The sequence below is a fragment of the Chenopodium quinoa genome, unplaced genomic scaffold (genome assembly GCF_001683475.1).
Source record: "Chenopodium quinoa cultivar QQ74 unplaced genomic scaffold, ASM168347v1, whole genome shotgun sequence".
Lineage (NCBI taxonomy): Eukaryota > Viridiplantae > Streptophyta > Magnoliopsida > Caryophyllales > Amaranthaceae > Chenopodium > Chenopodium quinoa.
This window is the reverse complement of record NW_018744080.1, coordinates 4,363,304-4,389,703: the sequence shown is the minus strand read 5'-3', so window position 1 is coordinate 4,389,703 and position 26,400 is coordinate 4,363,304. Positions and strand designations below refer to the sequence as shown.

The 26,400-nt window shown below is 33.4% G+C and overlaps 3 protein-coding genes across 3 annotated transcripts; all 3 read left to right on the top strand.

Annotated features, from left to right (window-relative positions):
- Positions 1 to 3,352: 3,352 nt before the first annotated feature.
- On the top strand, positions 3,353 to 8,875 carry LOC110691581 (glycosyltransferase-like KOBITO 1). The gene is made up of 11 exons (XM_021868521.1): positions 3,353 to 3,844; positions 4,240 to 4,389; positions 4,548 to 4,600; positions 4,927 to 5,035; positions 5,203 to 5,337; positions 6,324 to 6,368; positions 6,448 to 6,635; positions 7,454 to 7,595; positions 7,681 to 7,727; positions 8,241 to 8,328; positions 8,441 to 8,875. The coding sequence occupies exons 1-11, from the start codon at positions 3,560 to 3,562 to the stop codon at positions 8,513 to 8,515; spliced, it is 1,317 nt and encodes a 438-aa protein (XP_021724213.1). The 5' UTR covers positions 3,353 to 3,559; the 3' UTR covers positions 8,516 to 8,875.
- Positions 8,876 to 9,356: 481 nt separating this feature from the next.
- On the top strand, positions 9,357 to 16,188 carry LOC110691580 (DNA-(apurinic or apyrimidinic site) lyase, chloroplastic-like). The gene is made up of 12 exons (XM_021868520.1): positions 9,357 to 10,374; positions 10,480 to 10,621; positions 10,727 to 10,830; positions 11,142 to 11,221; positions 11,362 to 11,544; positions 11,694 to 12,016; positions 12,662 to 12,769; positions 13,146 to 13,283; positions 13,396 to 13,443; positions 14,569 to 14,649; positions 15,151 to 15,310; positions 15,667 to 16,188. The coding sequence occupies exons 1-12, from the start codon at positions 10,340 to 10,342 to the stop codon at positions 15,786 to 15,788; spliced, it is 1,524 nt and encodes a 507-aa protein (XP_021724212.1). The 5' UTR covers positions 9,357 to 10,339; the 3' UTR covers positions 15,789 to 16,188.
- A 944-nt stretch (positions 16,189 to 17,132) lies between these two features.
- Positions 17,133 to 23,237, top strand: LOC110691577 (UDP-N-acetylglucosamine--dolichyl-phosphate N-acetylglucosaminephosphotransferase-like). Its single transcript, XM_021868519.1, has 11 exons — positions 17,133 to 17,612; positions 18,156 to 18,243; positions 20,076 to 20,167; positions 20,248 to 20,366; positions 20,948 to 21,063; positions 21,138 to 21,268; positions 21,358 to 21,444; positions 22,257 to 22,317; positions 22,391 to 22,431; positions 22,506 to 22,626; positions 22,814 to 23,237. Exons 1-11 carry the CDS (start codon positions 17,236 to 17,238, stop codon positions 22,871 to 22,873), a joined length of 1,293 nt encoding a protein of 430 aa, XP_021724211.1. The 5' UTR covers positions 17,133 to 17,235; the 3' UTR covers positions 22,874 to 23,237.
- Positions 23,238 to 26,400: the final 3,163 nt, after the last annotated feature.

Genomic DNA, 26,400 nt, shown 5'->3' with positions numbered 1-26,400 from the left:
TACTGCAAATTAAGTTTCTTAATACCCGCTAAATCAACCCAAATGGGTCGTTCTTTCGGGGACGGATGGAGTATTAATTAGCCTCTTCTTATAATTAAGATAAATGATTTCATAGTAAGTATAGATAAATGTAACGTATCAAATTACAAGATTTGCACTAGGGCTTGTTCTCTTCACCTTATTTTCAGTTCAGTTCAGCTCCAATAAGTTCAGTTTAGTTCTTAATTTCCTTCTCTCATAAAATAATCCGTTCAGTTCAGTTTAGCTCAATTTATATTAGTAAATCAGAACACGCCTTAAATCTTTTGGCTCATCACTCCACCATGCATGCCTCATTTGTTTAAAATTTAATTACTCCCTCTCTCCATAACAATCATGCCATATCAGTAAAATAACTAATTAAATGAAATATTTTAATATTCCATATTTTAATAGATGGAAAAAAAAATCCATTATTCATCCGTTTTGATAAAAAGCATCATAATATTTTTAGTTAAATTTGCTAGCTATCAATACAATAACTAACAAGTCCTAGCATGATTATATATGCACGCGTATGTAACATAAACATCAAATATTTAGTAACCAATGTTGTATCTTGATAACCATTGATAGAGAGATCACATTGGATGAAGCTGCAATTTTGCACTACACATATGCAAGATTCTCCGACTTAACTTCAAGGCGCGATAGATGCAATTGCCAACCTACAGAAGAGGATGTGAAGCGATGCTTTTGGTTGGAATTCGATAGATCTGTATGTTACAACTTATTCATCATCATCTCCTTATAATAATTCTTGGATTTTCATGTTTATTATTGCTTCTAATGAAAATTGACTTGCTGAATTTCAGGCATTTATTATTTCTTCTACTGAAACACATGAAAGAATGCTTCAATGGTAAGAGAACACGCCCAAATTATTCACGTATGTACAAATGTATAATCTTGATATTGTATCGTAGTCCAACCATTCCATCTAAATAGAGTTGGTTTTTCTGTTTCAAGTTCTAGCTTAGTAAGCAAACTTTGACCATTAAAATCTTTAAAAATTGATAGAGTATAAATTATTTTCCTGGACCTCAACCATCAATTTAAACTTTTGGTTGAGATGACCCGTTAACATGGTATCAGAGCCATGTTAAAAAGACTATCTCAACCAAACGCTTAAGCTGATGGTTGAGGCTTAAGAATATGTTTTATACTCTATCAAAAATAAATGAATTAAATCATAGAATTAGTAGTTAAATATTGATCAAACTACACCTATAAGTAGATCTATTGTTTTGGTCTAATTCGATCTTACACTTCATTCTTATGTATGTAGGTATCGTGACCATGTGGTGTGGGATAATGATAAAATGAACCGTAAATTATTGAAATATGGTATTTTTACTCGTATTTATACTCCCATGGTAAGTCTCCATACCGACAAAAATTACTTTGTGATCTCTCTCTATACACTTAAATTATACGAAGTATTTTGCTACAATAGATCTCGATGTCTCATTCATAAAAAAAAATGTTTTCACAGGTAATTATTCAGAAGTTAAAGGAATCCGGTGTTTTTGCTTCTATAATCTCATCGGCATAAGACACTTCACCTTGAATTTTAAATCATCACCGCGAATGAAAATATTTTCTTCATCAAAAATATTTATAGTCACGTTAAATCTATCGTTGATATGTAATTATGTATAAAGCATACAACTATGCAAATATTAGAGAATATAGTTATAGTAATTTAGAGAATTTTATTCTTTGGAGAAACTTAAGGAGGTAACCATGTACTTAATTGCCCCTTTGTTTCTTTTTATTATTGAAATAAACTTCTTGATTTTGGCACAATTTACAAATTTCACTTTTACTATCAGTCTATTACCGATTGAAAATTATTATATACATGTACCGGGGTACAAGGTGCACAATCCAAAGTTTTTTTTTTTTTTTTTCCATTTGATGATTAAATGAGCAATCAAGTGTTTATAACAATCTCTCTCAATTATTTGAAAATTATTACATCAAAAAGTATAGTCATGTTGTATTTTGTTATATTCATCTCACTATACAGTTTCAAACTATTGACTTTTCATAATTTTGTAATTCATTAAAAATATTAACATTAAAGTGCACACATTGGCAAACATGTACAATGAAAATGGATTTACTAAAATAGAAATAAATAAGATGAAGTATAATTAAAGGAGTTAATCATTAATATGTTAACTTTCGGTCCAAGTAAACCCACATTTTTGGGCGCAGATCCTCCAGCTCCAGTAATATTTGGAACTGGAGTTTACTCAATGTTTCCACTTTCTCTGAAAATTGGTGATTAAATCATTAATTACATTCAAAGTGCTTAGGCGTAGTAGTGTGGTACATTATTAGTTCTCAATTATGCCTAAAAATATGTTGTCATCCTTTCTTGGTTTCTTTTATCTCGATGTGGTATAATTAGTCACAACTCACATGTAAGAGGAATTGTTATTTAACGAAATTAGCTTATAGTAGACTAAATTGAACTCAACTATAATGAAAATGGGTCTCCGTTAATAGTCCCTATCATTGGACACATGGCCACCAATATTGGTTGAATAAGATCCATATTATTTTGTTATTTTTGGTATAATTGGAGATATTGTGTTACGTAAATATCTTTGATATTACATTATGTTATCATTAATTTATTTGATTCTTTTATATTGTTTAGTAAATCATAGAGTTTGTATTAGGCTCATACTCTTGTAATAATACTATATGATCAATTCATGAATATATTTAAACTATTCAAAAAAAAGTTTCCAAAAAAAAAAAAAAAAAAAAATCAAACTTTTCAACATTATTCTCTTTTTTCATATATAACTCTATAAAGATCAAAATCAAATTCAAATCTTCACTATATCAATTGATTATCTCGAGAAAGATATTGTATTAAATAATAATAACTCAATATGAAAAAATGACTTGATAAATTATCATACCATATACAGTATACACTAGTAAAAATTAGTCACAATCACTTGTCTAATGAAATTGAGGTGATGAGAACATGACCTTTTATGCGTAATAAAACCTCATTTTACAACTTTCATTATTGTATAATTTTTAGACAAAAAACTAAAAACCATCAGTGATAAGTAACCAACCTTCACCTTATATATGTTGAAATTTGAAAATAATAGAGGCAACTAGCAAATAATAAAACAGATTACAAGCTTAAATGATGAAGAAAAAAAAAAAGAAAAGAATATTGAATAAATCAACAGCTAATAATCTTAATTCTTTAGTCATACACTAACATGGCCTTACATAATAATTACACATTAAAAAATACAACTTCACATTACCTTGCCTCCCTCCACCTTCACATTCTCTAGTCAATGGTTTACCACTTCTTTAATTTTAGTTTATATTTATCTTAATAAATAAAATTAAACTAGTAAAACTATATAAATCAACTTGTAACAATTTAATTAATACATATTCTTCATATATAAATAAATATTCTTTCTCTCATTATTTTGTTTATTTGTTCTAAAACCTTTGAATATTACATACAATGGTGAATCTTATTAGCCAAGCTCCTATTTCTTCATATCATACCATAAAAAAATTCATCAATAAACACCTTTTACTTCTCATTCTTCTCCCTTCATTTGTGTTAATATTAACCTTCTTTCTTCAATGGCGAGGCGGTGGCATCGATCCGTTGACACGGTTGTCGTTAGACCGTCCGATCACTTGTACTACCCCGGCTCCGGCGAAGTTGAATTCTTCATCAAATGCTTCCTCTGGTTTAAGTAGTTTCAAGTTTATGAACAATGACTCTGTTCTTACACCAAAGGTTAGCTTCTTTGAGCCTTTTTCTTTGAATTTTATGTGATTTTGGTTTTTAAATTGTATAAGGTGACATTTGACTTTTTACACGGTAAAAAGATGTTTAATTTTAAGTTTTTAACCAATGTTTTGGATGAGTGTTTTGTGGTAAAATTTACAAATCACTCCTAAGTTTGACTTTTTGTGCCTGACTTTATGATTTTGACTTTTTTTTTTCTTAAATTACATACATTCTACTACTTTCGGATCGTATTATATATAACTTTGGAATTTTTTATATATCACAAATAATATCCCAAAATTGCATATAATATTATAATATGATCCGGAAGTAGTATTTATGAATAAATATAATTCTCATTTACATATAATAATTAATAAAGTTATTTGAAATTGTGTTAGATATGTATAACTTCAACAACGTCAGCTAGACTAGAGGATATATTGTCATGGATCTTGTTTCATAAGGTTGTTGGCATTTCCAACTTTTTCCTCTTTGTTGAAGGGAAGGCTGCAACCCATAATGCAACCAAAGTACTTGAGTCTATTCCAGTAAGTAATTTTATTTTTTTTTTTAAAAATAGTTTTCTGATAATAAGAACTATTTTAATTTGCGTTTGATTTGCAAGATTATTGTCGAAAATATATACTACGTACGTATTATGGTCTTATTATGTTTGATAAGAAGTGAATATGTCATCTTGTTTCAGGGTGTAAAAGTTATACCAAGAACAATTGAATTAGAAAAACAACAAGCTAAAAGGTTTGTGCCTAGACCTAATATGTTGACAATGTTCTCTTCTAAAGTTTATAAATTGTGTAGTTGATTGAAATAATGCTATTGAATTTTCCAATAATGTGTTATTCGATCATGATTGATTATTTTATGAATTGGTCTCAAATATATATATATATATATATATATATATATATATATATATATATATATATATATATATATATATACTACCTCCGTTAACATTTACTTGCAACTTTGAGGTATATATATATATAAGGAACAACCTAAGAGTGCATAGAAAATCCTAGAAAAAATCTTCACATGCTTTCCTCCTAATTTTGGTTTGCCAGTCGAATTTGGAACGAGACTTGGCTTTCAAATGCCTTTCACAAGCCATGCAACGGCGAATTGTTTGTGAAGCAAACCCTAAACATGGAAATGGCTATAGTCATGGCGAGGGTATGTACTATAAAACTTAACTCTTACTATATTGTACTTTGTATATATGTATGACACTGTATGACCTAACAAATTAAAATCAATCCAATTATGCATCACATTTCCTTGAGCTGATAAATTGATGCCTTTATTATGTTTTGTAATGTTGATCGTTCCTGTTCATGCAGGATTCTGGGATGGAGTGGATATTCCATATTGACACTGATGAGCTCGTGCATCCTGCAGGGACTCAAAACTACTCGGTAGCAGAGTTATTAGCTAAGGTTCCAAGTGATGTTGATGCAATCGTACTTTCTAATTATGTAAGTATCCTTCAAAATAAGATCATCATTGCGAATATCTTGATTAAATATGTTGTCCTTCTTTCTTCTTCTTTTATTTATATTTTTTTTTTTAATTTTTGTCTTATTAGTTTGATTGGGGCTACTAGCTACCAATGGATAGTGAGCATAATAATGTAAGGACATCATATTATTCGACCAAAAAAAGTATAATTGCATGAACTAATTGAATTGGAATATCTAAATTGTCCTATAATATATACTTTTAATAGTTAGTCTACATATACATATTTCTATACTATTATGCAAGTAATTATATTTGACATAAGGGAATACATAAGCCATGGCCTATAATACTCTCTTTCATGGTATCAGAGCCCTGGATTTTGTGAGAAACTACCTAATAAAAAAATGTTGTAAAAATTTACCTAATAAAAGGAAAAATGTTGTAAGAAACTACATAACAAAATGTTAATTGTTGTAAAATACCACCTCTTTCGGAAATCCACCATTGACCCACCTCAAAACATCCTCAAAACCACCGCTTTCACCCCAAAACCAACACAGCCTACTTGAAATTGTCTTCATCAAGCCGAAACCACCCTCCAATCCCAAAACCACCACCTCTAACCCCAAAAATCAACATCTCGAATCACGAAATCAAACTATCTCACAAACTCGAAATATCTTCTAACCACCCCAAAATAACCTTATCACCTTGAAAAGCAATCTCTGTGGTGGTTTCGGGGGGTGTTTTGAGGTAGGTCAATGCCTTAAAATTAGATTAACGGTGAGAATTCGGCCAAAGGCAGTACCTTACAACATTTACCTTTTATAAGGTAGTTTCTTACAACATTTTTTTATACGGTAGTTTCTCACATATTTTAGATTGTATTAGGTAGTTTCTGAAAAAAAGTCTTTTAAAAATTGAAAAATGAACTGAGGCTAAAATGCTTTCTAAATATTTTAAACTTTTTTACAACTGACTTATTTTATTTTGGTTTCAGGAAAGTGCGGTTGAGAGGGATGACATTAAAGAGCCTTTCATTGAGGTAAGGTTCACTTCAACTTATCTATATACTATAGCTTGATTCCTACATCTAAATTCTAAAGTCATCCCGAATAATATAGGTTTCATTGTTCAAAAAAAATTTCGCTCATCTTCCAAATGATACAAATTTCAAATTGTACAAGTTGGCAGCTCGAGGAAACCCAAACTATTTTCTTACTTATGGAAATGGAAAATCAGCAGCAAGAATACAAGATCACCTTCGCCCAAATGGTGCACATCGATGGTATAACTATGTCAAACAACCAAAGTATGCTTCATCCTCCTATTCATATACAAGTATATACAAAGTATAACCAATTTATGTCATCTTGTATGTTTATGCTAAATAATACCTGACTAATTAAATAAGGAAGTGAATAGCTAGTTTCGACCTTATAAGTGAGTACAGGCTTCATTAGTATGAGTTTGTTTGAAAAAGTGTTTCCAAAAACAAATCCGTGTGGATTAGACCCAAAGCGGACAACATCATACTAATGTGGAGTGTGCGTGCAGCCATACAAGCTAAGGTGGGTTATCACCCGGGCCCAAGACCTGGAAAGTATATACTTCCTCCGTTTTTTTATTATTGCACCATAGGGGTTGGGTACAAATATTATGGTAGTGGAAAAAAGTAAGAGAGAGAATGGTAAAAATACAAAATTGCCCATGTGGCATATTGATAAATTAAAAAGTAAGTGTGAAAAAACAAGGGTATATTGGGTATTTGTAGTGTGAACACAAATTATTTTTTTTCCTAAAGAGGAAATGGTGCAATATTTGTAAAACTTCATAAAAAGGCAAGTGGTGCAATAATAAAAGAACGGAGGAAGTATGTATATTGGGTAGGTTCGGTAAGGTCTAGCCTTGTCTATTTCACATATAAGTCATGTTAAATTATTTTGTCCATACATGTATAAAAGTCAAAATGGATCTGAATCAAGTTTTAATTTGTTCGAATTGGTTTCAGATTAGGCCAGTTGAGCTAGTTTTAACACCTACACACCTTGTTTAGTTTATATGGCACCTCACTTACACACCTTGTGTAATTTATGAGGAGTAATAGAGTTTCCTGATGATCAATGACAGAGAGATAGACTTAAAGGAAGCTGCAATTTTGCACTATACATACGCAAGATTTTCCGACTTAACTTCAAGGCGTGATAGATGTAAATGCCAGCCTACAAAAGACGATGTCAAAAGATGTTTTTGGTTGGATTTTGATAGAAATGTATGTATCTTGTTCTTTTACTTCTCATTGTCCTCTCTTCTTCATTTTGGCCTCTAACTGTGAAGAAATTTTTATAAAACTACAGGCATTTATTGTTGCTTCTACGGAAACACAAGAAGGAATGCTTCAATGGTGAGAAAATACGTACACACAACATTTTCTTTCCCTTTTTTATTTTTTTTATTTATTTATTATTATTTTTTTACATATATATATCAATATATGCTCGCTAACTAAAATTTAAGTATTACAAACTAAGTAAAAAGTTTTTTTAATTAAAGTACTCAAAAGATCGAGCTTTATTAAGGGTCTGTTCTGATTGACTTTACTGAACTTATTGGAGCTGAACTGAAAATTTTATGAGAGAAGGAAAATAAGAACTGAACTGAACTTATTGGAACTGAACTGAACTAAAAATAATCCGAAGAGAACAAACCCTAAATTCTTTGTCACGTACCAAGAGAACAAATTAAACAAAAATACAAATACCTCACATTTTCACACATGCATATTGATATTGTTAATCACGCATGCATATTGATATCGCTAAAGTATTCCTTAGTGTTATGTATTAGTACTTTGATTGGCAAATAATTATAAGTTTGTATATGTGATTTTTTAGGTCTAATTTTATTTCTTATGTAGGTACCAAGACCATGTCGTGTGGAATAACGAAAATGTGAACCTAAAATTTTTGAAATATGGAATTTTTACTCGTATTTATACTCCCAAGGTGACTTCATATACCATAAACATTCTTTATGAAATATATGACCGTTTCAATATTTAATTTGTGCGCCAACAAAATCCATATTAATACTTATTTCTTACCATAATTCTCACAGGTGATTATGCAGAAGTTAAAGGAATCAGGAATTTTTGCGTCATTAATGTCTTCAGCAAGCACTACTTCACCTTAATCTCTAATCATCATCAAATATAGAACATGATTATAAGGAAATTATACAAAGTATTTATATTATTCTTGGAATAATAAGTTAGGTCACGAAGATCAATCTACTATGGATATAACAATACACATACATATGATACATAGTCTAACCTTCTCTCATTTTAGGCACCGGTGTAAAATAACAATATTAGAGATTTGAGTTCTAGAATTGCAAATTAGATAGATATATATAATAATTCATTTCAGGAATCTTTAATGGTGATTAGAGAGTTAAGCGATGAATTGATGTTGTAAACAATATTTGATTCCAGGTTTTGATCACTTACATACTCCTTTATATAATTTATTATTACCAAGCTAAGGTAGATTATTAGAATACCTAAAATGTTCTTGTTTATTTATTACTCTTTTGATTTGAGTATTTTAGTGTAAATATTAATCTTAAATACAGAGTATTACTGTATCAATTCGAAATGGGTAATAAAGTTATCAATACTAAGGGCCTGTTCTCATTGACTGAATTCAGCTGAATTGAACTGAATATTTTATAAGAGAAGGAAATTAGAGCTGAATTGAACTGAGCTGAACTGAAGTGAACTGGACTGAGCTGAACTGAACTGAGCTGAACTGAACTGAATTTCAACGTAAGAGAAAAAACCCTAATTATTTGCATTGATGTATAAATTATTACTCCGTATAACACCTTGAATAATATATTTTGAGAAAGGATCCTACGTGCAAACGAACACCCTCGGGCGTTAGATAAACATTTAAAATATTTCTTAAAGTAGCATTAATTTGAAAAATGCATGTCGAAATCACGCGTCAAACAGTGTAATTAATGTAAATTTTAATTTAATATTTCTACTGATTTATTGGTTTCTCGTGGGTTTCTGATGCCGGAATTTCTTCTCAAAATTAATACCAATGAAATAATTGATAGAGTATGACGGGTGTACCTGGAAGAGTATGACCCCTGTGATAAGACTTGGCTGAACATAAGCGATCTATATGGTGGTTTAGCTTATTCAACACCCCAAGTGTTCGTTAGCTTTTGCCTTTGAGAAATATTTTATGCAACTTTTTTTTTTTTTTTTTTTTTTTTTTTTTTTTTTTTTTACAATAAAATTAACCAAATCCATCATTACATCACCATCACAACCACCACCATCTCTCCACCGTTCCGCGGATCAACTACGTACAAAGGCCTTCCTCTTCCCCTCTTCCTCTTTTTCCTGTCATCTTCTTTTTATTCCATCCTTTCTCAACAACAATGACCCCAACGCTGCTTTGTTGTGGAACAAAAAGATACCCCAGTAGCAAAGAGTATAAAATATGACCATATATTAACTCCTTAAGGAAAACATCTCCTTTGTAGCAGCATCTCCAACAATGGTGGCACATGTAGAGGAAGAAAATGAAATTTTAAGTTATCTTGGTCGTGATGTGAGAACGGAAATTTGAGGAAAAAACTATTTTGAATTTGTGATTACAAATTAACCCCTAACCTCGATTTCATTGAAAATATGACCAATTTATCCCCTGATAGATGTATCAACTTTGTATATTAGCTTGGACCTCAACCCTCACATTTTTTTTCTTAGTCTAGTATTTGCGTGTTAGACAATTTAAAAGTGAAAGAGGAGTGTAAAGGATCCCCACCCAAAGTGTTCCTACTGAAACCCCAACTTTAAATAATAATAAAAAAAAAAAAAAAAAAAATTGTAACAGCTTCCGTCTCTCCACACAGTCCACAGTCACACTGACGAATAACGGCAGTTAAGTGTTAATTGCGCGCCATTCTCATATTCTCTTCAATGTGTCCAACATTATGCTACTAGGGTTTCGAAATTTCATCAATTTTAGGTCATCCCCTTTTCTAATTTCACCTTTTATTTCTCAATTAAATTATCAAATTAAAACCTCAGCAATAAATTCTATGCCCAATTTCTAAAAATTCAAAACTTGCAGTTGTGTAGGGTTCCAGAAAAATCTCAAAATTCAACAAGGGTTGTTTGCGATTCAAGTACGAGCAATGGGTTCTGGTAAAAACGAGAAATCGGCAAAATTGTCAGTTGATGCTAGTCCAAATTCTCAGAAAAATGTTTCAAATGTTGGTTTTTTCTATAATTTAAAAGTTGGGGTTTTCCATTTTTTTGTTTGGGATTTTAATTTTTTGTTGGTGGATTGATTAATGTTTTGTATTGCACTTGTTCAGGAAAATGCTGTTGTTGGAAGCAAATTAGCTGAAATTTTGAGCATAAAAAATGACCCAGGAAAGCTGGAGAATATGACAGTTCAAGAGCTTAGAACTGCATTAAGGTGATTTTTTAAATTTTTTTTTTTTTGGGTTAAAAGGCGATTTCTTTTTTAATACAATACTTGGTAGCTTTATGTTTTTTGTGAAACCCTTGAACAAAAATTTGGTAGCTTTATGTTTTAGGTTGGTTGTACTCCCTCCGCCCCGAAATTAATGGTTGCTTTGATAGTGTTATTTGAACTTGTAATGTGACAATTAAATCTAGACGGAGGAAGTGTTATTTATGCATTTTATTAAATTTGTAAATTGTACTATTCAAAAAAAAAAATTGTAAATTGTATGTTAATGGGTGGTGTGTTGTGTGTCCGGCTAGGAATGTTGGAGCATCCAGCAAAGGTCGCAAACAAGAGCTTGTTTCGGCTTTGAAAACTATTTTGGAAGAGGGCATTGATGGTATGAACTTTAAGCTGTTTGATTTTTATCCCCTTGTTATATTAGTGCATTTTGATTGATGATGAATTTGGTTCTTTTTGTTGCTTTAGTATGGCATCTCTATGTGGTTTTAAGGTCATAGATGTATTACTTGGACACAGGTAAAATTTCTTTGCTAAGTGAGAATGAATCTTTAGAGGAGAATGTATCAAATCAAATTAGCTCACCACAACGTAAACGGAGTAAAACAAATGAAAAAGATGTTGCTGATGAGACTTTGGATGTTGATATCGACATCAAGACCGTGAAGCAAAGTACATCCGTAGAGACTAGTGATGTCTCTGGTATGTCATCTTCTTAATTATTGTGTCTGTCAGAAGTATTGTTTCCCTTTAAATTGATGTTGTTTCTGCTCTTGTTCACCCTTGCCCCTTAGAATATGCAAACTTGCACCTGTACACTCATGAGCTGGTAAATTGGCATTTTGCTGCAGGAAAAAAGCGTACTACAAAAAGAAAAGTGGCTGCAGGTTCTGCTAGCGTTCATGTGGAAGTTTCTCAAGAGGTTAATGAATCTTCTTATGAGAAGGAACCATGGACAAGGTTTGCCCACAAAAAGCCTCAGAAAGGTTGGGTTGCTTATAATCCAAAAACCATGAGGCCACCTCCTCTTACACGTGATTCTAATGTTGTGAAGCTGTTGTCTTGGAATGTAAATGGTTTGAGGGCATTACTCAAGTTGGAGGGATTCTCTGCACTTGAGCTTGCCCAAAGAGAGGATTTTGATGTTTTGTGCTTGCAGGAGACCAAATTACAGGCAAGTTTTATTCTTTTAATTCTTGTCATGCTCTTTGTGACTCTGATTTCACTAAGACAAATTATTGTGGCAAGTCTTTAAATTACTAGTTCCTGTTGAAGTTCGACTTTTGGTTACCTACAGATATCATATGGTTGTTATAGGGAAGCTTGATTGGCTTTTAGAGTTACAATTAAATCATTAAACAAGGTAATTAATAAAGAAAGACCAAAAGCTAGTCCAGCTAGTTTTTCATTTTTGTCACAAATGCTAGCTTTTTGGCCACTCGAAATCCGGTTGGTGTTTTTTTTTTTTTTTTTTTTTTTTTTTTTTTTTTTTTTTTTTTGGCTGTTCTGCCACATTATAAAGCCACAGTGAAAAAACCACTTAACAGCCAAATACCTAAAACCTCTTTATGTATGATTGGTAAACCCTTTAAGATCATTAGGGAAAATTCTTTTGAGGAAACCATTACGAGCTTACTGTAGAGTATTTTTTTTTCTAAAATTTGAAATTTTTTATTTGGTAAGCTTTTTCCATCGCTGTGATAGACAATCTGAGCCATCATAATCTTTTGGCTGCTGTGACATAATTTAAAGAGCTATTAGCTTTGACATGTTTTGATTTCGATGTATAAGTATCTTAATTATCTGGCACCTTGTCCAGGAGAAAGATGTTGAAACAGTCAGAGATCTTTTGGAAGGCTATGAAAACAGTTTCTGGACGTGTAGTATAGCTAAAGCTGGATACTCTGGTACAGCAATTGTTTCACGGGTATGGCCCTTGTTAAAAGTGATATATAATACCTCTCCTAAGTAGAGCTTATTTTTTTGCGGCTTCTGTTATAAATAACCTATTACAAACTTGTGTAAAATTTGTTATATGTCTGTATATCATAAATCTCTTTCATAATCTAGAATTCATAATCCCAATTGCTTTTAAGGTTGTGAACTTCATTTTGCCTCTTGATCATATGTGAGACCTCCTTTCACACTTCAAACTCTAGTACATTAAAGAAGGTTTAGACATTAAAAGTTTGGTGTTTCTTCATAATAATGAATGGGTAAAGACAAAGAAGAAAGAATGTGGCTGTGAATAATCTGTGTTGAACAAGTTATTGTTCTTCATGATTTTAATATTTGTTTTACAGGTTAAACCTTTGTCAGTGAAATATGGCCTTGGAATAGCAGATCATGATACTGAGGGCCGTGTAGTAACAGTAGAGTTTGATTCATATTATCTATTGTGTGTATATGTTCCCAATTCTGGGGATGGTCTCAAGAGATTGGTAATTGATTTCATCTCATATCTTTGTACTATAATCTTTGTTTTGTACTTAGTTGTTTGTATAATTTTAAGAAATTCCAATTCTCATTGTTGATGAATGCTTTTGATATTAGTCGTACAGGATTACAGAATGGGACCCGTCGCTCAGCCAGTATGTGAAAGTAAGGATGAATTTTGTAGCATTTTGAATAACGCTGTGCCTAATTTTTTTTTATTTTTGGCATCTATTGGCTGTAAATCTGCACCATTGTTTATGACCTTTCTGTGCTTTGGCTGCAACTATTTTATACCTTGTACTTATAAAATCAGTTTCATGTCTTGGTATTTTCTCCCCAAAACTATACAATTTTGTGTTGCTGACTTGCTGTTTTTTGGTGGTGATCTTTGTGTTATTGTTATTAGTTTGGCCACAACTTTAAAGCCATATAATGATAATCTTAAAGACTAGTGAGTAAAAAGTTTTTGTTTTCTGTTTTCTGTTTTCTGATTGTATTCCCTGAAATTTTGTTTACTGTTTTCTGATTGTATTCCCTGAAATTTTGCATCATGTTTTCTGATTGTAGCAGTGTTTCATCACGTAATCTGACTTGTGAGTTTTCTTTGTGACAGTAACTTTTGTATAAACTTGATGGTTTGAGTTTGTAAGTATGCTTGTTCTTTTTGTTGTATGGTACATGCACTGTGTTTATAGTTTAGTATTGCCATCTTTTTGCTTTTATTCTATATTAATCCCAATATTTTTTTTTAATTTGATGAAATTTCAATGACTTTGACAAATGTGCATATTGCTGCTTTTGAGATTCAATATGCCTGATTTTAAATTTACAAAGATATTATGTTGCACCATGTCTGATTGAAACAGAATGTAGGTGTTTATGGTGTTTTAGTCTTGATATTATACTCAGTAACTGTGAATGCTCTGATGCTGCTTCTGTCTATTCATTCAATTTAGCATTTTGTTGATTGATTTCACATCTAATATCACCATTTACCTTACGGGAGATTCTAAGAGTATTTCATTATGCAAAGCAGCTAATGTAGAACCCACAGAAAAAAATATTATTTACAAGAGTATATCAGCTGGTTGGAAATTGTTTGGTGTGGTTAAGATGTGCATGCTGGTTTCAGTTAGCAAGGGGGACTTGTTCTGCTTTTTTCCCTCTCCATAGTAATTGTTGTCAGTGCTTGCCTTTTGGTTCTGCATATATGGTAAAAGTAACTCTAAGTATACATAATTATCAAATAGATCCTTGACAGTGCTCTATCTTTGTTGCATTATGATGCAGGAATTAGAAAAGTCAAAACCTGTAATTCTGACTGGTGATCTGAACTGTGCACATCAAGAGATTGACATTTATAACCCTGCTGTAAGTAGTGACAATCTTGATGATCTTTATCTCTGTATGAAATTATTAACAAATTTTGTGATATTTGCTTTCCTTGATTTGGCAAAATTTACTTGTAAATGGATTCAGAATTCCTTAGATTTTCATACAACCTTGTGGTTGCTGGTAATTAGAAACTTTTTACTTGTCCACTCACAATATGATAGATTTTAAAGCAGCGTTTCAATACCATTATGGCCTTATGTGAATTTTAATTTAACTTCTCAGTACTTCTGAGAATTTAAGGAATAAGAATAGGCAAAAGATAATTGTTCAACCAGCATGCACATCATTGTGTGATGTTCCTGATTTCACCTAAGCTGAGTATCTGAAAGAAACTATTTTGCAAAGCTGTATCTGATAGAAATGAGGTGGATTCCTGCCCTTTTTAATGTGGTAATGATGATAGTCTACGCTTAAACACCATTGTTTGGAAGGTATATTGCAGTGTTTGATTCACTTAATTGGTACCCAAATCCTCAGGGAAACAAGAGGAGTGCTGGATTTACAATTGAAGAAAGGGAATCATTTGAGAAGAACTTCCTGTCCCAGGGATTTGTGGACACTTTCAGAAATCAGCATCCCAATGTTGTGGGATATACTTATTGGGGCTACAGGCATGGTGGACGTAAAACTAACAGAGGTATTGATCTATGTTGACACACGCGTCTTGCAAGTTAGATTAAAGATGGTCTTCACATAGCCGATTTGCTTGAATCACGTAGACTCACTGCTTTTATATCTGCATATTATTCCACTTACTCCATGGTTATTGAGCCTTTTGGCCTTCTGTGCAAAGCATTCACTTCAGTCAGATCTCGATGGTGTTCCCTTTTGCTATAGCCAGCTTCCTTGAATAGTGCTGTAGTACAATCATTCTCTTCCTTTAAGCAGGACTTCTTCCCTTTTTATTTTCTTCTGCTGCTAACTGGCTTTGATGTGGAGAGAAATTGTCAGATTCCTTGATCCAATTTTTTTTTTTTTTTTTGCACTATGCAGGATGGCGGCTTGACTACTTTCTAGTCTCAGGATCAATAGCTGACAGGGTTCATGACTCCTATATTCTCCCAGATGTCAATGGTAGTGACCACTGTCCCATTGGCCTAGTAATCAAGTGCTAGCCTACACCCATATATAACTCATCAAGTGGGATCCATGTGTGGCTCATGAAGAAAAACACTTCTTGATGGTGCAAATTTGACATCAGTGCTGCAAATCTTGCCTGCTCCTGTTCTAACTTTATGAACCGGAGGACCAAGCAATTGCTCTTCAGCTTTGATGCACTGCGTTGAGCATTCACTATTATTGGGATGCGAGGAAGTCGGCTTTATTTGGAAAAGGGGCATCACAAAGTTTACACGGGGTTGGTTCAATTTTGCAATCAGAGCCTTTTTCATCCTTGTAAGCTTGTCCTTGCAGTGTGTCCTAGTTGAGTCTTATTCACTTGAGACGTTATAACTTTAATGTAAATCAAGTATTTACACATGTTATTGTCTTCTGTTTATTGTTTATGCATAGCCAGCTGATGTTCTTGGTCTAATGCTCGCATAAAAGTTGATATATAAAGATTAACCATGGTCCCATTTCCAAAGTGATCCCTCAGTTCCTTCACGGTTGCGTATTAAAAAGGAACCCTTTCAACCATTGAAGAAAGGAGGCGGCTTAGCTCCTTAGGATCCTTTTGATCGAACCTTTTTGCCCAATAGTTTGTGGACTAGAAATATAATTCCTTTGATGGTGTATTGATAAATGATAAGTCGAGCGACTCGTGCCTATTACCTGTAGTTGACAAACTTTCCATTTACTACCTCCGTTACAGGTTATGTGCAACAATTAGACATTTTCCCTCTCTGCTTTATGTCAAATCGTTGCACATAACCTGTAACGAAGGTAGTAATTTTTTTAATCAAGTGTTTTCACACGTGTCTTTTAATACGAAGTATATAGAGTATATTTATATTTAGTCCCACCATTTTTCTCACTCGTTAATTTCTCCTCAACCAAAACTAAATAAGCGGCTTTACACAAGGAGGAAGACAAAACTATAAATTTTCTTCCAAATATAGTCCACCAAGTACTAAGTACGGAGTAGCATATTTGATCGTATAATTCCCTAAACTCGTACTCAAAATACTCTCCCTTCGTATACACTGAATTATATCAAGTTAAGCCTGATCTAGTGGAAACAACTGTTCCTTTCAATTTTAAGGTTGAGGATTCAATCCCCTCTACAACACTTTGAAAGTGAAGATCTCTTATCCTTTTCCCATACTATTAAAATGTCTAACTCGCAAATACTGTACGTCTGTACCAAACAAACCATGAAGGTTGAGATCATTTCAAGCCTATCAAGGTTCTTCTCCTTTCCTTAAAAAAATACTCGTGTACCTAGTACGGAGTATATATATACACCGTAATATACACACCGTATAATACTCGTATTAAAATTTCAAAGAAAAGTGGCCCAACTGAAAAGTGTGAAATAGAGAAAGGAGGAAAACAAAAAAAGAAAGAAAAGAGTAGAGTAAACGCTAAGTTAGTCAGAGTCATAATTTGTGAGAGAAAATCATGACTTCCCGGCGACGAGCTCCGTCGGCGAACGGCCCTAAAACTCCGGCGAGACAAACCCTACATGAGTCTCCGCCGCCGAAACAACCACCGTCAACTTCGCCGGAAGAACTCAAAATCGCAGTTTCATCTTCAAAATGGCTCAAAGTTCTTTCTCTCTCCTCCCTTTTGTTGCTCCCTTACGCTTATCTTCTCTTGATTCACTTCAAAATTGATGCTCAAATCAAGCGATCCATTCTCATCAATGCTGCCCTCAGTTTCGCCGGATTTCTCTTCACTCTCAGATTGATTCCTGTTGCGTCTCGTTATGTGATTCGTCGGAATTTGTTTGGGTTTGATATTAACAAGAAGGGAACTCCTCAAGGGAAAATTAAAGTGTTAGTATTTTTTTTTTTCTCTTGAATTATGTTAAATTTGTTGGAATTTTGATGGGTTTTTTTTTTTGTGGATTGAAATTGGTTGATTGCTTGATTTTATTGTTGGGTTTTGAAGTAATAATGTTGCAATGTTGTTGGGTTGTTTGATTTATAATGCTAGTGTTGGAAATTTGATGAATTTTTGTGAATTTTCTCGTGTTTTTTGTTTCTTAATTTTTGTGGTTTGTGAGATTGTTGCTATGTAAGCTGTGATGTTAAACTTTGATGGAATTTAGGGTTATTGTGAATTGTGGAATAGATCACTTGTGTTAATTTGCCTTTTGAACTAAGTATCAATTTAGGAGTGTAAATGTTGATGTTGGTTGAACTGGTGCAAATTGGATTTGAAAAGTGATGAAGAAATTCAGTTGTTATGACGAGTTGATGACTTAATGGCTAATAATGAGGAGCTAATTTACACCCATTATGAATTACTTCTGAATAATGTATGCTTATTCTTCTCTTCCTTTACCCTATGTAATCATGTGGCATGCTTATTTGCAGACCTGAGTCATTGGGTATAGTTGTCGGGATTGTCTTTTTGGTCGTGGCGATATTGTTTCAACATTTCAACTTCACTTCCGACTCCGTTGTAAGTCCACGAATTGTTTTCTGCTTCATCTGTTCTGTGACTGCATTTTTTAAGTGTTATTTTTAGTCTTTCTAATCAATATTTTCTCCATTGTATCTTTCTTATCCAGTCATTTTGCTCTCAGATAATATGGATGGTTTAAAAAGCAAAATTCCTTGGTACTAGACGTCTTATAATTTATGACTTATTGTGGCTATGGTGGTTTGAAATTGTAGAGGGCGAGGAAGGTCAAGAATAGGTTATTAGATTTAGAAGTCTTGCAGAGTGTGAAATAGCGGTACAGATTAATAGGTACTACTGTATTAGGGATGAGGAAGTTAGTTTATCTGCTGAAGAACCCTATGTGATTACAAAGTAATAGTTTTGTGGAAATGAATCAACGATTCCGTAAATTTTGTTGATGTTGATGGAAAACATTAGTGGTTATTGGCTGCAGTGACATGTTGGTGAGTCTTATACTCTTATGAGAGTAATATTTGTGTTAAGCAGTAAACACCTCTTTTCATGTTGAAATGCTTTCATGGACTTCCATCCTGAACTGAGATAAGCAAATAATGACTGCCATTTTTTATGACTGATTCTTGAGATGAAGTATTTTCTTGAAATTATTTTGCAAACTTCCCCTTATGTAAATCTGTTTCCTTCTTCAACCTTTTTGTAGTGAAAAAAATTCCAAAGTGTGTAATGGCTTGAAGAACAATTTTGGATGTACTTAATAATACTGATGATACGTTGCTTTTATGAATCCAAATAAAATAACTGTCTTTTTCCCAATGTGTGTGTTACTGTGTTATGCTTTGTGATTTGTGAGTGTTACTGGAAGTCAGCTTTTTGTAGAATCTTGCATCCTTGTACTTTTTTTCAAATAAAAAAAATGGATATTAGTGGTGCTATCTGAAGAATTTTTGAGCTGTTGGTAACGCAACTTCTTTGAAAGAACTTGGAATTTTTCTCTTTCTGAATCTTTGCTTATGTGGTGCAAAGAAACTCAAGGCTAGACTTGAAAACTGTTTTCACCAAGGCCATGCAGTCGATGCAGATAACTTAAAATACCTATACACCATAGGGCATATAGTTCAACCATAAAAGACTGAAATCTTGGACAATATAGACCTATGATCACATTGGTAGGTAAGGGTTTCAAGTGGACAAGTAGAATTATTTTGCAACTTCTGCTTGCTTCCCTTTTTAACACCATTCTTCTTTCATGACTGGCATCTTGAAAGATTTCATCAACCTGTATCTGTTTGGCTGACTCATGAAGTAGAACTTTCTTGAAAGTTGCTTTTTACAGGAATTATGCACTTTTATTAAATTCATGTGAAGTTTCTTGATTTGTTTGGTTATCGATTGCCAACATTGGAGTAACTAACTAACTATATGTGAGAATCTGTACTTACCTACAGTGTATGTAAGTAACCAACATATGAATTATGCAGTTTCACTTTTTTATGCCAAAAGGATTATTATTAAGACACTTGGGTATTGATCTTGAGAGAAAGCAATTTTGTAAACTGATATTGGTGTTAGGGAAAGAATTTTGGCTTAGAATATACATTAAGGCATTTAGAGTGGGAAGGAAGAGGGACTAATATCTATATGGAAAAGACTTAAAAACTGTTTGCCAGCTTCCTTCTCTCTCTTAGTTGTATGTTTGGTGCTTTGATGCTCCAGATTGAGATTTGAGAACAAGAATATATCTTTTATTAAAAATGGATCTTTCATATATTTAGGCAGTTTAAATTAGTCAGTACTTGCTGATTCCTTACTTCTCCTGAGTTATTTTTTTGGAGGCAGATTTTCATAGTTCTCATAAATTATTATTTTTGTAGTGGCTAGTTGAGTATAACGCAGCTTTGGCATCCATTTGTTTCATGATTTTGCTTGGATTTGTTGATGATGTTCTTGACGTTCCATGGAGAGTGTAAGTATCATATTTCTAAAATCCCCTTCAACTATTTTGTTTTGGGAGAAAATTCTGATTGAATTATTTTTCATGTGCAGGAAACTGGTCTTGCCTTTTATTGCTGCTCTTCCTCTACTAATGGCTTATGCTGGCCATACCACCGTTGTAATCCCAAAACCTCTCATTCCATATGTTGGGCTGGAGATATTGGATCTAGGTAAAATGCTTGTATGAATCCTTTCTGTTATGTATATCGTTTCATTGATCACATCAATGCTGCTGTGTGACGGTGTAGGATTTTTGACAAATCTTTGGTGTGTAACCTAAGGGATAGCATGAAATATGTTTCATATTGACTGCATGGAATATTGCTCATCATATGGTTGATTATGGATTGCTATTTCAAACGTTTCTTATTGTTTAATAACTTTATAGTGAGGAATTGTTTTGCCAATTAATGCTCAGAGTCTGCAGCATGCGTAGATTTTACTTGAGGTGGCCTGTGGCCGTCTCTTTTTAGGATATGATTTTTCTGTATGATTTTATGTATAACATTGTGTTCCTCAATTTATAAGTTTCATTTGTGCAGAGAGTGGTTTCATCACTTTCCCTTGTTCAGTATACTACAGCTGATCATATTTCTGCAGAATAACTTTAGCATGTTTTTTAAAAGTAAATGGAAGGAAAGTGCTCTTGGCAACAGATGAATCATTCGATGTTGAGCATATCTTGCTATGTCATTGTGGGGGATTGTGACATCCTTCTATTATTTACATTGTGGCCTTCCTATATGTGCAGGATGGATATATAAGCTATACATGGTCCTTCTGACAGTGTTTTGCACTAATTCTATCAATATTCATGCTGGTATAAATGGTCTTGAAGTTGGCCAGACTGTTGTCATTGCTGCTGCTGTAAGCCTATGCACTTTTGAATTTGCTGCATCCAAAGATTTTATACAGTCTGATCATTTGAGTTTTTGTTACAGATTCTGATCCATAATGTTATGCAAATTGGGGCAGCCACGGACAATTCCGAGAATCAGCAGGCTCATGCATTTTCTATATATCTTGTTCAACCTTTGCTCGCTACTTCTTTGGCCTTACTTTCTTACAATTGGTAAATTTTTTGTTGACTGAATGACTGATGCTATGTTTCAGTTGTACTCCTTGAATATCTTTTTAAGATCCTGCTTTTACATCTTCTAGGTATCCATCTTCAGTGTTTGTTGGGGATACATATACATACTTTGCAGGAATGACAATGGCCGTTGTTGGCATTCTGGGTCACTACAGGTATTTCTTGTTTTAGGGAAACTACAGGTATTTCTTGCTTTTGTTAAAATGTGGCGTCCTCTCATTTGTTTCCTATTTTTTTTTTAAACGCTGTTGCCTGTTGGTACTTTTAGATTTCACAGTCTACGCAGTACCTACACATCTTAGAAGTTGCTTTCAAGTTTGGGCATGCATGTATCCATGCAGTAGTTCACACTTTTAGGTAGTACAAAAAGCAGTGTGTCTTGATTTGTTTGCATTAAGATTTTGTATAATATTGACTGGCGTAACACATATTTCATACTTCCTCCGTTCCAAATTAGTTGCCATGTTTCTTTTGTCTTTTGTCATGTTTGTCAATGCATAGATTTAACCGTAAATATCCCTAATTTTCAATAAGTAATAATTATAAGAAATTGATATTTTGAAAATACACATGGAGAGGGGTGTAACAGGATTCCACGTGACTATGTCTTTTCATATCTAAAAATCATAAAAGCTAGTCAAAGTAGAGTTTGTGAATACTGTCAAAAATCAAAACGTGTCAACTAAGGCTCAGTATTTCATAGCATCCAGCAAGCCTCTTATGTTTGCTTTATCTATCATATCAAAACACAATCTATTAATTCATGAAAAGTTATATATGTATGCATATTAAATTCCTTTTGCGACTTTGCATATGCAGATGTGTTACCACCATCTATCATCATACATCTTCAAAATAAATGTCATATCATCTTTAGAAAAGAGTCGTATTATGATAGTTTGGAAAGTAAAAAATAATAATAATATTTCCTTTATGCTGACCTTTTCTGATTTCCTCTATTTTACAGTGAAACACTAATTATTTTCTTTATTCCTCAAGTTGTGAATTTCATCTTGTCACTTCCCCAGGTTAGATTTTCCTTTCTTCTCTTCCACTCATCTACTCTAGAGCATTTCTAATGTGTGCTGTGACTTCTTCCAGCTTGCGAAAATTATTCCTTGTCCCCGGCATCGTCTCCCAAGGTAATTTTATTCTATTTTCTCGACCATTGGTTCATAGTCCTCCAACCTCACCTGACAATATTTTTGGATGGCAGTTTTGACCCTCAAACAGGACTGTTAACGGGGACATGGGATGGTACTTTAGTGAACTTTTCATTGAAATTTTGTGGAAGCATGTCTGAACAATCGCTCTGCATTTTTCTCCTCGTTCTCCAGGTGAGCCTCCTAGCTCCTCTGCAACCTCACCCCCCCCCCCCACTCCCTCTCCCCAGCATACACACATAATTGAAAAGCTTAGCAATGCATCTGGATGTTGTCCGGAAATTCATACTATAAAGATATTCCAAGTAAAATGTGCATTTTTGTCCACCAATGCCAGAGTATGATCTGTTCTTTTCTACAGGCAATTGCTTGCGGTTTTTGTTTCTTGCTGCGGTGGCTGCTTGCTGGCTGGTACAAATAAGATCTCGATTAGAAAAAGAAAATCGATATGAGATCATTATCAGCAGTTTTATTACACAAATAGGTGGTTCACTTGTGTAACTCACACTTGGAGAAGCCTGACGGGAGAATTTTGGTAAAAACAGTAGAGTGAAGGCCGACAGCCAATAGTCATAGAAATTCATGCAGCATTCACACTGCATTGTTGCAAAACTACATCAAGTTCAAATTCTATATATTTCATTATCTCAAGTAGAGATCTTGCGAAGCGTATATTTCCATTTTTTACCCAGGGAAAACTGTTTAAAATGACATGTTGAGATTCTCAACTATATTTACTTGAATCAATAGTTTTGCAGCAGCAGTTGGATTCTTTTCTTTTACCATTTTCTGTTTTGATATTCTCAAACAATAAATTGCTAGTGGTAGTTCAGATTAAGTACTCCTATTATTAACAATTTAAAATGTCACAACTATTTTTCATATACTCCGTATCTGATTCAAAACTAAAGTTGTGTAACTATATGAAGGCCAATTGACCAGATTGGTAAATAAAAAAGACCATTAGAGACAATTTGGTAAAAAAAAACTTACTCCGACGACAATTTGGTAAATAAAATAATCTCAGGAGACAATTAACCCAAAAATACAAAAAATTTCGATAAATTACTCGCGAATGCTTAATATAGTTCGTTTTTCTTGTTATTTTACCAACCCTTTTTTACGGAAATAACAATTTGAAGAAAAAAAAACGTTAAGTATCAATTTTCAGTTAAGTTTCAAAATTTTAAATGGAAAAAATAAATTTAAGAACACAAAACAAATTAAAATAGGATTTTTAAAGAGTTTTTCGGGAAAAAATAGATTTTTTGGTCTAAATGTCGCCGAAGTTTATTATTTTTACCAAATTGTCGCCGGAGTAAGTTTTTTTACCAAATTGTTGCTAGATGTCTTTTTTATTTACCAATCTGGTTAATTGGCCCTAGGGGTGAGCAAACCGGGTACCCGGTCAAAATTTTAGGACCCGGACCCGGAATTGGTTGAAACCGGGTCCTAAAATCCGGAACCGGAATTGGAATTGGTTTAACCGGGTCCTAAACTTTAGGACTTGGAATTGGAACCACCGGGTAACGGTTCCGGTTCCGGGTACCCACAAACGTAAATAATTATTAAAATATAATATAAATTATAATACTTATTTAAGTTTATTTTAATTTTTAGCGTTTAACACTTGTATTTATATGTGCATTAAGATATTTTATTTATATTAGGTATTAAAAATATTTTTTTTATTTTACTAACTAGATACATTTAACATAATTTTATATTAAAAAACTTATTTAGTGTATCATGTGTTGGGTAACCGGGTACCCAACCGGTTCTGGGTCCCAAAAATCAAGAATTGGAATTGGAACCGGTTGCAACCGGTTCCTAAATTTATTACCCGGAATTGGAACCACCGGGTCCAATTCCGGCTCCGGACCCACCGGTTCCAATTCCAATCCGGGTACCCGGAAATTTTGCTCACCCCTAATTGGCCCTATATGAAGCTAAAGTTTGGCTACAGACAAACTGGTCAAAATTGCTGTTATAGGTTCGTAGGAAATTGAGGAAACCCTTTTTTTTTTTTTTTTTTTTTTTGAAAGAAGGGGAAACACTCTAAATTAGATACCACTAGTTTTCCCCTCAAAAAAAATAAATAAATAACACTAGATTAGATCGTGTGTCATGCACAGTAAGTCTTTTTCTTTTAAAAAAAAAGTTTATTATATTAAAAGGCAAAGAAAAGGTTTATATTTTTTTTTTTAAAGAAAACCTTCAAAAAAAATTAAAAATTGTAAAATTACAGGAATGTTATACAAAAAATTAAATCAATTTTTATAGTTTTATAAAATTTCAAATCAATACTATGAATAGAAATGTTTCTTTCCCAACGATCCCCACTACTGTACAATTGCAATGGTTTTTCTGATGTTAATTTTTGTAATAAATTCGTATTTTATACGTTACTTAAAAATGACGATCAAAGTTAGTACGTGAATATTGAGTGACAGAGTATAAAATATATTCCTGGATTTCAACTATCAGCTTAAATTTATTTATTTAGGTCAAATATGTCATTTATTTAGGAATAAGGGGTTTTGGCAAAATCTAATACTCCGTATAAAAGATGATTATAAAAGAGTTGAATCTGTTAAAAAAAAAAGATATGGAATAATATAAGTAAATGCGAGTGTATGAAATAATTAAGAATACCAAATCACAAAGTTTCATATGCAGCTGGTCGCACCATACGGCCAGCCGCAATACAATTTTTTTATTTTTTTTTCTCTCTCTTCTCTATCTCCTATTTACTTTCTTGTTTTCTTCTTCCCACTTAAACATGCCCATTTTCTGAACTTTCTTCTATCTCTCCTCTCTCCTCTCTCCTCTTTTTCTCTCTCCTCTTTCTCTCTCCTATTTTCATCTTTTTTAGTTAGCCCACTTAAAATAAACAAGTTAAATGGAGCAGCGGTGGTAGGGGGTAAGAAAGCTCCTCGTAGTCCAAGCTAGAGGTTTTAAGGCCAAATCCAGCCATAAAAACTCTAGATCTAGAGTTTTTATGGCTGAATTTGGCTTTTTAGCCATATTTCAAGTGAAATTCGAAGCCAATATTAATTTTGAGGTATTTGTTCGATTTTTTTTTTTAACAATTTAAATTTATTTTGTGGTTGTGGGTTCGGTTTGGTTAGATCTTGGCGTGGTTGTTAGTGGTACGGGAGTTGGTGGTGGTGTGGTGGAGTTTAAGGTTTTGAGGACTGCGATTGAGAAAGGTTCGTGTTGGTGATGGTTACGGTGGGTTTGGATGTGGGTAAATGGTTACTAGGTCGGGGGTTACTAGAGGTTACTAGGTTGGTCAGGGTTTACTAGGCCGGGGTTATAAGGGGTACTAGGTCGGTTATGAGTTACTTGGGGTTACTAGGTTAGGGGTTACTAGGTCTGTTAGGGGTTACTAGGTCGGTCAGGGGTTACTAGGGATTACTAAGTCGGTTAGGGGTTACTTGGGGTTACTAGGGGTTATTAAGTCTGTTAGGGGTTACTAGGGGTTACTGGTCGGGGGTTACTAGGTCAGTCAGGGGTTACTAAGTCAGTCAGGGACTCAGGGGTTACTCTGTCTAGAGGGTTACTAGAGGAGTTACTTAAGAGGGGTTATAGATTATGGGTTACTTGGGGTTACTAGGTTAGGAGTTACTAGGTCTGTTAGGGGTTACTAGGTCGGTTAGGGGTTACTAAGTCTGTTAGGGGTTACTAAGCCTGTTAGGGGTTACTAGGTTGGGGGTTACTAGGGGTTACTAAGTCAGTCAAGGGTTACTCTGTCTGGAGGGTTACTAGAGGGGTTATTTAAGAGGGGTTACTTGAAGGGTTAATGATATGACACCTTACCGCACCAGAAACGCGCTGATACCAAATAAAAAATAATATTTACGTAGTTTGAAAATTTTGGAATAAAATTATTATAGTTAAATAGTACAAATCTCTCTCCCGGTGTTTATTGAATATTGTACTAAG